General features: G+C 53.3%; 1 protein-coding gene across 1 annotated transcript in view; it reads right to left on the reverse strand.

The window, feature by feature from the left end:
* Window positions 1–824: 824 nt before the first annotated feature.
* The window catches only part of CELSR3 (cadherin EGF LAG seven-pass G-type receptor 3), a 67,572-nt gene continuing 55,735 nt past the window's right edge, over window positions 825–12,661 (reverse strand). Inside the window, exons 27-35 of the mRNA XM_084634594.1 lie at window positions 12,364–12,443; window positions 11,321–11,447; window positions 8,197–8,310; window positions 6,128–6,264; window positions 5,524–5,630; window positions 4,876–5,049; window positions 4,250–4,450; window positions 2,000–3,158; window positions 825–1,281 (exon numbers count right to left, since the gene is read on the reverse strand). Of these exons, the coding sequence (XP_084490720.1) occupies window positions 1,254–1,281; window positions 2,000–3,158; window positions 4,250–4,450; window positions 4,876–5,049; window positions 5,524–5,630; window positions 6,128–6,264; window positions 8,197–8,310; window positions 11,321–11,447; window positions 12,364–12,443 (2,127 nt within the window). The 3' untranslated portion in view covers window positions 825–1,253. The remainder of the gene's footprint in view (window positions 1,282–1,999; window positions 3,159–4,249; window positions 4,451–4,875; window positions 5,050–5,523; window positions 5,631–6,127; window positions 6,265–8,196; window positions 8,311–11,320; window positions 11,448–12,363; window positions 12,444–12,661) is intronic.

Below are 12,661 nucleotides of genomic sequence, written 5' to 3' on the forward strand. Positions count from 1 at the left end.
CCCATCCTCCCTGCTGAGAGGGGCCTGCTGGGGACTTGGGCGTTTGGAGATGGACACTCGGGGAGAGGCGCAGAGTGGAGGCTCCTTGGGAAGGCTTCTCAGGGGCTTGTTTCATTCGGCAGGAGCTCTCACAGATCGTTTTTGCCTTCCTGCATTCTAACCCTATGAACTCAGCAGGCGTTCCCACTCTGCCCCTGTTTCGAACAATGGCTGTGTGACACAACACAGCTCTAACACAAACATGGGCTTCTACCCAGCACAAAACTCAGTCCAGCTGGACGCAACTGGTAGCCTCTCCTCAGCACTCAGACTGTAGGAGACTTCTCCTGAGAGCTGAAATGCATTGATGAGCTACAGTATATGCAGGACTAGAAAATCCAGGATGCTGGGAGAGAGTGGGACTGGCCCTGGGAGCAGCATGACAGGGGTGTTGGCAGGAAGAGCAGGGAGTACTGCAGGTCAGGATGTGTAGTGCTCACCCAGGGCTACCCTTTCTGTCCCATATGTCTGCTACTGTGATCACTAGTGTGAGCCAGACATGGGATGGGAGGGGACAGGACACAACACAAAGGAAAGCCTGGAGAAAGCCGCTCCCTGGGATCTGGGCTTCCACACGCACAGCCCCACTGTGGAAAGCCCAGCAGCAGCCCCTCTAGTCACAGCTGGGAGTCGCTGTCAAGACAAACACTGTCAGCATCACAGCAACGGGAACAGAACATTCCGTAAAAATAACCATAGAAATTCTCTTCTCTCTGATTACAAAGATACAAAATGTATAAAACCCTCCCCTGCCTCATCTTCTGTGGCCAACCCCACCCCGCCCTCTCTCTCTCTCTCTCTCCCTTTCTCTTACACACACACACAGAGTGTAGAAATGGTTCAGAAAGGAAGATTTCTGTCTGTTTGCTTTTGATATGTAACCAGCGGCACCAGCCTGGGTTTGCTCATGGTGTTGTACTTCTCCCCGCCTCTGGGAGTGCCCTGTTGAGCAGGCGATAGGTCAGTGCAGCTCCATTCTGGTGCAGAGGTACCTGAGACCGCTTCCTCCCAGAGATGGTTTGCCTGACTCTCCCCCCACGAGTTCTCCAGAACCGATGGGTGGGAAGGGCGGGGTGAATTTGGGCCTCTGACCACCATCATCAGTTCTTTCCTTGTAGGTGCCTGGCACCCAGAGACTCCAAACCTCTGCTGAAAGTGTCTGGCCAGGCAATCATCCCTGCTTCTTCCTTTGCTCTCGCAGCAGCTCGGGCCCCTCAGGAATGACCTTCACTTCTTGTTATTCTTCTCGGGGAAAAGGAAACAAAATTAACAAATGTAGCCTCTGGTACCTTACTCCCCAGGCCCAAGTGACCCTCCCTGTGCTCTCCCTGCTTGGCCAGGGGCTTGGGAAAGCATCATGCTCACCTCCTGGTGCGATAAATAGTGCTAAGGATGAGGGCAGGGTCTGGCTGTGGCTCCCAGAACAATGACCAGGCCAGGCACATATAAGAAACAGAATACAGATCTTTTCCCTTGGCCATACCCATTCACCCAAGTGCCTGTGCCGTGTACAGCTGAAGGCAACAGACAGATCTGTACCCTGCCACGCATTCTAAAACGCATAGCTCAGAGCCACTTCCCCTCTCTCAGTACCCAGAACGTGTGCCAGGATGGATGCTAAGCCCCAGCATCTTCAGGTGCCAGAGGAGCACGGGGCGCCCCATGGGACAGCTGCCCCTTTAGAGACGTTAGCACTTCCACCCATTGCACCGGTGCGACGGGGTACTACAGAGCATCACAACCAGTAGGTACTTTTAGGACCTAGTTTCATCCTACGGGGGTTGATCCCGTTTCACCAGGAAGCTTTGTGCTTTCAGATCAGGTGGTAATACTCAGTTACCACACAAACCAGGGGCAAAAGAGCAACCAAGTGGCTAGAAGATACAAACTATCCTCTGGCTAACTCACAGCATGGACTGGACTGACCCAAAAGCTGCCTTGGAGAAGTGGAAATACTTACTCTGAATCTGGCGACAGCTCAGAGATACTGTGGGATGTAGCAGAGAGAGGTGGTGATGGGCACAGCACAGAAGGCGTTGAGGAAGTCTGCACAGCAGAAGGAGTTGCTGTGGTCTGTGGGCCAGAGGGAGTACTGGAGGATTGCACAGAGGACAGGACAGAAGAATTAAAAGAAGCAAGGATGGAAGAAAGGATATCTAATTGCTCAGTGGAAGGATGTCGGCTAGGGATTGCTTCCAGATTTTCCCTAGAAGGCTGTCTCCTAGACAGAGGTTCTAGATTTTCTCTAGAAGGAAGCCTTCTAGAAAGTGGTTCTAGATTTTCTCTGGACAGCTGTCTTCTAGAAAAAAACTCCAGATTTTCCCGTGATGGATGCCTACTAGGCACTGTATCCAGGTGCTCTCTGGAATTAGATCTTCTGGATAAAAAGTCCAACTGCTCTCTTGAAGTTTGTCTAGCTAATGCTAGCTGGTCCCTTGAAGGCTGTCTTCCTGAAAGCAGATCTAATTGTTCTCGAGAAATGTCTCGACTTAGTAAAGTGTCCACTCGATCTCTAGATACTTGCCTGTTAGGCAAAGTGTTGAGCCACTCTCTAGAGACCTCTCTTACTGGCCCACAGTCTAGTAGTTCTCTTGAGCCAAATTGACTGGGTAAAGTATCTAGATGGTCTCTAGAACCCCACTTCCTGGGTAGTGTATTCCCATGATCTTTCTGATCAGGCCTGGAAGCTAATGTATCTAAGTCTTCTCTAGACCCATGCCTGCTGGGTATATTTTCCAGATGTTCTCTAGACCCATGCCTACTAGGGATAGTGTCCAATTGCTCCCTTGATCCAGGCCTGTTGAGAATGGTGTCTAGTTCCTCCCTGGACCCATGCCTGCTGCGTACAGCTTCCAAGTATTCCCCAGCGTCGTTCCTGCTCAGCTGTTCTCTGGACATCTGCCTTCTCATCAGCAGGTCGAGTTGCTCCCGGGAAGAGTACCGGCTAGCTGGCTGAGAGAGGCTGCCTGCACCAGAGTAGATTCTGCCATAAGAGGCAGCAGGAACAGCCCTGTGACCCAGGGTGGATGTTTTGTACCATGAAAGCTCATTGGTCATTCTGCCAACGGATGGTAAGCCTTGCAGAGCTGGAGGGTACTGGAGGCGATTCTTCAAAATCCCTGTACAGAAACAAAGCAGAAAGTGAAGAGAATCTCTGTGACAGCACAAACAACCCTCCTCACTATCTGCAAGAAAGCAAGGACAAAGAACTCGGCTTGGCAGCCTGGGCGGCCCTGCTCCTCCCCGAGATCACCCCAGGATGGAGGAAACTGCCACCTGTGTTTGCATGTTGCAAAGCTTTCAAGATCACACCACCATGTGGCCCAGCACCACCTCACCTCCACAATGGACGCATGTCCCAGTCTACTAGACATGAGGAGAAGCCACTCCTGTGAGTGGCTTGCCTCTAAGAGTGCGGCACTCTTGGCTTAAAACAGCAGAGGAGACATTACCAAGACTGCCTCCCATTCTGTCCCTTGGCAACACGTAGGGGAAGTTATAGCTCCAGTCCAGCCAAGGGAAATTTCCCCCTTGTCTCCATTCCTTACACCTTCGCTCTCTCTGAGCCTCTCAGGCTCTCTCCCCTCTTTCTGACTACGGGTGGATGGCCAGCTCAGCACTGGTCTGCACTCTCCTGCCTGCAGCCTGTTGTTTCTCAGTGCAGTTACTTATGGCCTTGGCCCAAAGGGCAGCTATTCTTCAGCTGTCGATTGACTGCCAAGCCCACTGTTACATTCCCTGTTTGCTTTGGGAACTGTCCCAGCCACCGGGGCTAGAGCTTGTAGCTGAATAAAAGATTTAGAAGAGAAGAACCAAGCATCTCCATAATAGCTCCTGTGTTACCTCCGCTGAGAGCCGCAGGAGCCTGCTGTTCCCTGTGGGCAATGAACAGACTGTCCGGGACAAGGACAGGACAGTTCTAATGCGGCCTGCCAACCTGTCAGCAACAGTCACCTGGATGCTGTCCCCCATGACATCCGAGTGCTCGGGGGAGCGACGTGGCTCTCCAGCATCAGGCAAAGGATTCACTGACTGCTCTGCTCAACACCATGAGTCTGCTGAGCCCAGCACTGCCAGGCAGATGCTGGGTATGCCAGGTAGGGGCCATGGGGAGACTCTGGGGGTGCAGCCAGTGGGACACTGTGCTGGCTGGCAGCTGGATATGTGCCCACCAAGGGAGCACTAGGTTGACTGCTCTGAGTCTAGTTACCTTTTCTCTGGCGCTGGGTCTGGGTGAGGGAGTTCTCATCCCCACTGGTCAGGGCCAGGTCTGGCTGGTTGTTGTTGGCAGCATCCTTGTTGATGTCAAAGCCCAGCTTCCGCTCAGACCCCCATTTCTGCAGAGAGCAGGGGTGAACCTCACATTCGCCCAGCGCTGGCCAATAGGACATCAGGTCATTGCCATCCACATCTGGAGAAGAACAGTGCAACACAACGGGGGAGGGGGGGCATCAGAGTTATCCCGAGTTGTAAACAGAGCAGGGCCTGCTACGATACTCACTGGGATACAGTCCCAAGGGCTGCTTAACCACCAGTAACGTGCTGTGGGGCTTGCAGGAGCAGAACCAGCAAATGGGAGGGATGAGGCAATTTCCCTGCCTCTGCTGGAGTCACCGCATCTCCAGGTGGTACTAACCCCTCCCTGCCAATGGGGACTGCTCCCAGGACCTTGGACCTTTGCCTTTGGGAGACCTTGCATCGCATCAGACAGCAGCTACATTGGAAACACGCTCTGTGGGAGACCTTCAGCTTGGTCCCCCCATGCTCCCTCCCTCCCAAGCTGCTTAGACCCAGTTGGGCCCCTAGCCCGTGGCAGGGCTCTTGCGTAGTCCTTGCCTTTGGGAGTGGTGCTGGAGGGGTTGGTGAGGAGCCGCTCGCTGTGCGCTGCCCGTTTGAACTGGCGCTGGAATCGGCCCCGGAGGCGCACGTTCTCCTCGCTCTCCGACGACGGGATGGAAAGGCTGCGCTCCTCATCCAGGGAAAGGTCACTGTCTGAGTCAGAGTCTTGGTCTGCCGGGGCACATGCAGGATGGAAGCAGTGGGGATGGGGGCAATCGGATGGCTTTTGAGCAGGGCAGGGAAGGAAGGAAGCTTGGTTTTGGGGTTTTGCCTGCTAGTGTCCCGGGGTTACATCCCCCCAGTCTAGCACTCCACTGACACAAAACACAGACCCTGTGTTTGGACATTGCCTAGCTGAAGCCAGGGCCCCAGCATCCTGGGAGGCCTGTGCTGTTGTTTTCACCCTGGGAAAATAATTGGCCCAAGGGGGGCTCTGTTCAGTGACCCTGGACACTCCCTCCTCCCCACAGGCTGAGCGTACTCAGGAGTTGGAGTGAGGCTGCTGGGAGTGGCAGGTGCTCAGTGTGCAAAGGCTGCTCACTAATGGGGGAAATGCCACTTGCTAGGGCAGCTTCTGGGCAGCAGGGAGCCTTCTCACATGCACAGGCAGGTCCCAGGGGTGAGCCGGCTGGGTCTCAGCCTTACCTCCCCCTGCATCACGGTGAAACATGGCCACATCGAGGTCCGTGGGGCCGGTGTGACCAAGCAGGCTGTGATCCAAGGCTGAGCCCTGACGCGCCATCACATTCTCTCTGAAACACACATGGCAAAAACGCTCAGACCCCAAGTCCTCACCTGGCAGCACCTGTCCCTGTCCTGGGGTAAAGGAGTGCTCTCCTCTCATCTCCCATACTCATATCTGTGCCTGGCAGAGAGGTCAACAGCCCTGCAGGGGGGAGGGGGTGTGAGGGACTGGAACAGCAAGGAATGCTGCAGGGCAGGAGTGGGGGGCACTGGCAGAGCTGTGGAGAGCTCAGGACTGGAGTAACTAGGGTCTGTAGTGGGTCAGGAGTGATGTAAGTCAGCAGAGCTGTGTGGGGAGTGTCAGGATTGAAGGTCATAGCAGAGGAGGCATCGGTAGCAATGGTCCAGAAGGGCCAGGAGGTGACACCTGCATTTCCAGAAGAAGGCAATGCTCTCTCCATTCCATGGTGGGCCCCACTCCCATCCCCCTCCATGTCTGTAGTTTCTCAGCTGTGGCTGTGAGCCAGTGGCCAGCCAGATGTCTCTTCCTCTGGCTGCTTCCTACCTGAGGTAGCCCCTCTGGCTGGAATGGGTGTGGGCTGAGCGCACGCTGCTGACTGAGGAGATGGTGGAGGCCCCCAGGGTGATGCGAATGAGGCCGCTCTCCTCAAACAGGGCCGTGTTATTATAGGCATTGGGGCCCTGGCAAGGAAGAGACACATGGAGAATTTGTTAGGAAGACTTCAGCAGCTGGGTTTCGAGATTCTCTCCCTGCCCAACACTGCAAAGGGTGGGGGTGGCCTGTGTCCATTCAGGAGTCTCCAGTCTCAGGCACCGTGAAGGGGTTCTCTTCCTTCATTGGCGAGGGTCCCACCAGCCTCTTCGGGAGGCACAGGGCTCCCAGGGAATGACAGTACATGAATTCAGACATGGCCTGAGGGGCTAGGACCCGGCTATGGGGTGGCTGTCTGGCTGAGGTCTTTCCCACTGACCTCCTGGAACAGGCAATTACAGACCGGTAAGTCTAACGTCAGTACCGGGCAAATTAGCTGAAACAATAGTAAAGAATAAAATTGTCAGACACAGAGAACATCATAAATTGTTGGGCAAAAGTCAACATGGTTTCTGTAAAGGGAAATCATGTCTTACTAATCTATTAGAGTTCTTTGAAGGGGTCAACAAACATGTGGACGAGGGGATCCAGTAGACGTAATGTACATAGATTTCCAGAAAGCCTTTGACAAGATCCCTCACCAAAGGCTCCTATGTAAATTAAGTTGTCATGGGATAGGGAAGATCCTTTAATGGATTGAGAACTGGTTAAAAGACAGGGAACAAAGGGTAGGAATAAATGATAAATTTTCAGAATGGAGAGGGGTAACTAGTGGTGTTCCGCAAGGGTCAGTCCTAGGACCGATCCTATTCAACTTATTCATAAATGATCTGTAGAAAGGGGTAAACAGTGAGGTGGCAAAGTCTGCAGACGATACTAAACTGCTCAAGATAGTTAAGACCAAAGCAGACTGAAGAACTTCAAAAAGATCTCACAAAACTAAGTGACTGGGCAACAAAATGGCAAATGAAATTTAATGTGGATAAATGTAAAGTAATGCACATTGGAAAAATTAACCCCAACTATACATACAATATGATGGGGGCTAATTTAGCTACAACTAATCAGGAGAAAGATCTTGGAGTCATCGTGGATAGTTCTCTGAAGATGTCCATGCAGTGTGCAGTGGCAGTCAAAAAAGCAAACAGGATGTTAGGAATCATTAAAAAAGAGATAGAGACTAAGACGGAGAATATCTTATTGCCCTTATATAAATCCATGGTACGCCCACATCTTGAATGCTGCATACAGATGTGGTCCCCTCAACTCAAAAAAGATATATTGGCATAAGAAAAGGTTCAGAAAAGGGCAACTAAAATGATTAGGGGTTTGGAACGGGTCCCATATGAGGAGAGATTAAAGAGGCTAGGACTTTTCAGCTTGGAAAAGAGGAGACGAAGAGGGGATATGATAGAAGTATATAAAATCATGAGTGGTGTGGAGAAAGTGAATAAGGAAAAGTTTATTTATTTGTTCCCATAATATAAGAACTAGGGGCCACCAAATAAAATTAATGGGCTGCAGGTTTAAAACAAATAAAAGGAAGTTCTTCTTCACACAGCGCACAGTCAACCTGTGGAACTCCTTGCCTGAGGAGGTTGTGAAGGCTAGGACTATAATAGCGTTTAAAAGAGAACTGGATAAATTCATGGAGGTAAAGTCCATTAATGGCTGTTAGCCATGATGGGTAAGGAAAGGTGTCCCTAGCCCCCGTTTGTCAGAGGGTGGAGATGGATGGCAGGAGAGAGATCACTTGATCATTACCTGTTAAGTTCACTCCCTCTGGGGCACCTGGCATTGGCCACTGTTGGTAGACAGGATACTGGGCTGGATGGACCTTTAGTCTGACCCAGTATGGCCATTCTTATGTTCTTAGGATAGAAAGGACTAGTTAACCTGCATGCTTGGTGGGGAGGGTGGGCCCAGGGAGGGATTCCCTCTCAGGCAGAGTGCAGGCTCAGGTGCGGAGAAGGCCCTTGCCTTTGGGCTCGCTTGCTGGGGCAGTGCCCTTCTACACCCACCTGCACAGATCTAGCTGCCTCCTCGCCCTGACTCTTCTTGCCAAGGCAGACCAGTTTCCAGGCCTCCTGGACCTCTTCATTCAGGACACAGAACAGAACCAACACGGCCAGGCCCTGTGAGGGAGGGGAAGAGAGGCTGTGAGCCTGAGTGAGGAAGGAAGGGAAACACTCAGCACAGCCGGGGAGCCTGCACTTCCACTCTTCCTGGCAATGGGGCAGTGCTGAAGGCTGAGTTTGGCCATTCAAGAGTGTGCTAACAGAGTCAGTCAGCTCTCCTCAATCGCACTGCCTGACACTGCATCCAGCTATTTGTGTTTCAGTCAGTCACGTCTACACCGCACCCAGGCCTCCAGCATAGTGCAGAGTGCTGCATCTAGACCCCTGATAGGGCAACAGGGCCACAGAGTGGAGGCATTTCTGTGCTGACCAGACTCATGACTCATTAGCCTGTAACAGAGGAAGGGACAAGCGGCTCCCCCTTGGAGAGTGCTTCCTGCTGGCCAAATTCACTGTAGGTCTCTGGTGGAGGGGAACAGGTGCCTGCCATGCTATCCCACCTGCTGCATGAGGCCCAGCAGTGGTTGAACCAGTTTCTTCCCTCAGGAACCAGCGTGTCTGCTCTGGGGTAGAATTGCTAGCGACTGACAGAGCTGTGGGCTACAGACAGTTACTAACATGAATACGCTCCAGCCAGCACAATGACTCAGTGCTAGGAGCTTGGTCTCACAAGGTTGACCTAGCTGCTTTCTGGGCCACCAGAGTCTTACAAGGAGGGCCTGATTGCTGCAAGCTCCTGGGCCTAGTGGCATTGAAGAGGAGAGAGGAGAGTGGCTGCCAAGGGTGATGGGGTAAGTGGAAGAGGAAAACTGAAACTGGACTTGGCTAGGCAGCTCTGATTCTGTGCTGTGTGCGCAGTGACTAGGGAGCAGTCTGAGGGCACACAGCAGAGGTTCCAGGCCCACTGCTGCTAGCAGGGGGCCACAGTGACAGCAAGGAGCCTTAGCAGGCCTTGGCTTTGGAGGTGATGGGGGATAATTGGCTATACAGAGAAAGCTTGGGATGGTAGCTCAAACAGTGGGTGCTGGTGGCTGTTAGCTTTCCCCTGCATGCAGTTCCCAGCAGCCCTTGTGCATCCACTTCAAATATAGGCCCAACTCTTTGCTGATCCATTTTATGAAAACTCCTCTGAAGATGGTCATTATTGTCCCATTATGTCTCAGAGCAGGGCTGGCTCAGAAGGGGCATCGTTAAATCATAAGGACCAACTCATTTGGGCTTACAACTGAAGTCTCTTCTTGGTGCAGCAGGTCTCTGCTCCTTTACAGCAGTGGTTTTAGCCTATGTCCAAGGGGTCCACAAAAGGTTACCATAGAACATAGAAAGGTTACCATAGAACAGTGGTTTTCAAGCTGTGGTCTGCAGACCCCTGGGGGTTCTGAGATTTCCAAAGGGGTCCTCACCTTCATTCGAAATTTTGTAGGGGTCCACAAATAAAAAAAGGTTGAAAACAGCTGAGCTAGGCTATAGAATGAGAAGGCGAACATGGACAATGACCACTAGAGGGGGCAGTCAGTTCATGAGTGAGCGGAGCAGCAAGAGGGTCCCTGAAATCAGGAGCTCCAGGGCAGCACAGGGCTTTAGCTAAAGGAAGCCAGAATGTCCCGTGGATTAGTGAGCAGAGAAGGAGAGTGATGACAGAACAGAGGGGCACAGTCACTGCTGGAGGGCAGCTGCTCTAAGGGAACCCCTCTGTCTGTGTAATGCTCCTAATGAAGGGGGATGGCTCTTGAGGGCCAAACCCACAGGGTGACTGGCCGGGGGAAGCTCAAGGCGCTGAGGGGTTAATGTCTGCAATGTGTTTGAAGTGTGCACCAACCTCCGCTTGTCTCTGTGACATGCATACTAGAGAGGCATGACCAGCCATTGCGTGTGCATGCACATGACAGAAAGCAAGCCCATCAGCAACAGGTGTAGTCAGTGTGTGCATGTGCACACGCGTGTGAGTGACAGAGCCCATCAGCAGGTGTAGTCAGTGTGTGCGTGTGCACACGCGTGTGAATGGCAGAGTCTATCAGCAGGTGTAGTCAGTGTGTGCGTGTGCACACGCGTGTGAGTGACAGAGCCCATCAGCAGGTGGGGATTTGAGATGTTTGGAAGAATCTGTTTTGTGTTGCTTTCCTAAAATAAACCTTCTTGCTGAGTAAAAGCTCAGTGTACAGCAGTGCTTGAAGTGGAAAGAATAAAACATGGGAGCTGCTGTAATACTGCAAAGCAGGTCTGAGCTGGGGAGGAGCTGGAGAGCAGGGGAGCTCCAGGGAGGCTCCAGGGCCGGGCTGGGCCATAGAGCTGAGCACAGGGGAGCTGGAGAGCAGGGGAGCTCCAGGAAGGTTCCAGGGCTGGTCTGGGCCATGGAGCAGAGCACAGGGGAGCTGGAGAGCAGGGGAGCTCCAGGAAGGCTCCAGGGCCAGACTGGGCCATAGAGCCGAGCACAGGGGAGCTGGAGAGCAGGGGAGCTCCAGGGCCAGGCTGGGCAATGGAGCAGAGCACAGAGGAGCAGGGGAGCTCCAGGAAGGTTCCAGGGCTGATCTGGGCCATGGAGCAGAGCACAGAGGAGCTGGAGAGCAGGGGAGCTCCGGGAAGGCTCCAGGGCCGGGCTGGGCCATAGAGCAGAGCACAGGGGAGCTGGAGAGCAGGGGAGCTCCAGGGCCAGGCTGGGCAATGGAGCAGAGCACAGGGGAGCTCCAGGAAGGTTCCAGGGCTGGTCTGGGCCATGGAGTTGAGCACAGGGGAGCTGGAGAGCAGGGGAGCTCCAGGGCTGGGCTGGGCTGGGCCATGGAGCCGAGCACAGGGGAGCTCCAGGAAGGTTGCAGAGCCGGGCTGGGGACGGTAGCATAGAAAAGCTGGAGGAAGCTCAGGTGAACTCTGCAGAGTGGGTGCCATCAGACTCCAGCTTACTGCTTTCCAGCTTTCCTCTTGTCTGTTTGGTTTCCCTTTAACCTGCCTTTCCACTGTTTAAATTTTCCCATCACTGTTCCTTGTCCAAAGGCACCAGTGAGAGATGCTCCCCTGAGGGGAGGGGCAGAGCTGCTGCTTGGCCTCCGGGGCAGGCTGGATGGAGAGTTACCTGGAGACTGCAGAGGACAGTGTGGAGGTAGTGGAAAGCCAGGACACTGTTGTTGACAGCCAAGAGGCCAAAGAGCCAGGTAGTGCTAATAACTAGAAGCAGAACAAAGGAGCTTCGCAGCGTCATGCTGGAAAGAGAGAGAGAGAGAGAGAGAGGCAGACAGATACACACACACAGACAGAGACAGGGACGCAGAGGTTAGAATCTCTTGTTAATCTACAGTCTATCACACACAGACAGAGGCAGAGGGGAAGTACACTCCTGTCCTGAGCCACCAGCTCCCCACACCACTTGCCAGCACCACAGCGGGACAATACACTCCCTGCAGTACGTCTCCACCTTGTGGGCCCACACCCAGTCTAGACAGATCACTACTAGCTGAGCACTGACAAAGCACGTAGGAAGACACGGCCCTGGCCCCAAGGAGCTTCTCTTCTGGATGAGACAGACAGGACAGTTCAGACCCCAGGGTGACCATTTGGGCTCAGGGGAGGCTTAAGGGGTGGCTTGGAAGAAAGCAGTGAAGGCATGCATGGAGAAGATGCAGAAGGGGCATTTAGGAGGGCTGGGAAGAGTGTAGGCAGCAAGAGGGGGAGAACAAGAGACAAGCACTGAGATGGAGGCTGGATCGGAGCCCTGGATACAGGGACAGGAAGCGGAAATGGCAGGTGATGGGGAGCCAGTGATAGGGTTTGAGCAGGGGACTTACATGGACAGAGCAGTGGGAGAGGAATTACCTTTCAGCAGAGGGCAGATAGACAGACTGGAGAGGAATAACGTGAGATGTGGGGGCCTGTCAGGAAGGGGCTGTGGGAGTGGGGATAAGAGAAAAGGACGGATGTTAGAGAAGCGACTGATATTGGCAACAGAAGCAGTAATGGCAGGCGACTTCTAGGCTGAATCCGGGTAACAGGGAGGCTAGGCAGATTTTGACAGTGATGAAGCAGGGGATGGCTTGTGGGGAAGGGAAAGAAGTTCAGATATTTGTGCAAGGGATCAGAGCAGCAGACCCTCCACTGAGATCCTGGCCAATCAATACTCACAGAACTGATTTCTTCTTGGTCTCCTTCTGGCCTGGGGAACATGACATCTTGGCCACCAGCAGGAACATCACCCCGTTCATCTGAAAGCACAGAGAGTGGTTAGATGCTGCTCTGCTGCTCCTACACTGAGGCTTTCACTCTCTCCAGTCCTGGTGTCTCGATCATGTGCCTCCACAAGGTCCTGTACCTGGGAAGCTGAACTCTGTGCAGACCTGGACTCATCCACCTCCTCCTCTGCCTGCTCTACACAAGCCCCACTTCTCTGGGCTACATACTGCTGCCTGGGCTTGGGGACGTG

The sequence above is a fragment of the Lepidochelys olivacea genome (genome assembly GCF_965140295.1).
Source record: "Lepidochelys olivacea isolate rLepOli2 genome assembly, chromosome: 7".
Taxonomy (NCBI): Eukaryota; Metazoa; Chordata; order Testudines; family Cheloniidae; genus Lepidochelys; species Lepidochelys olivacea.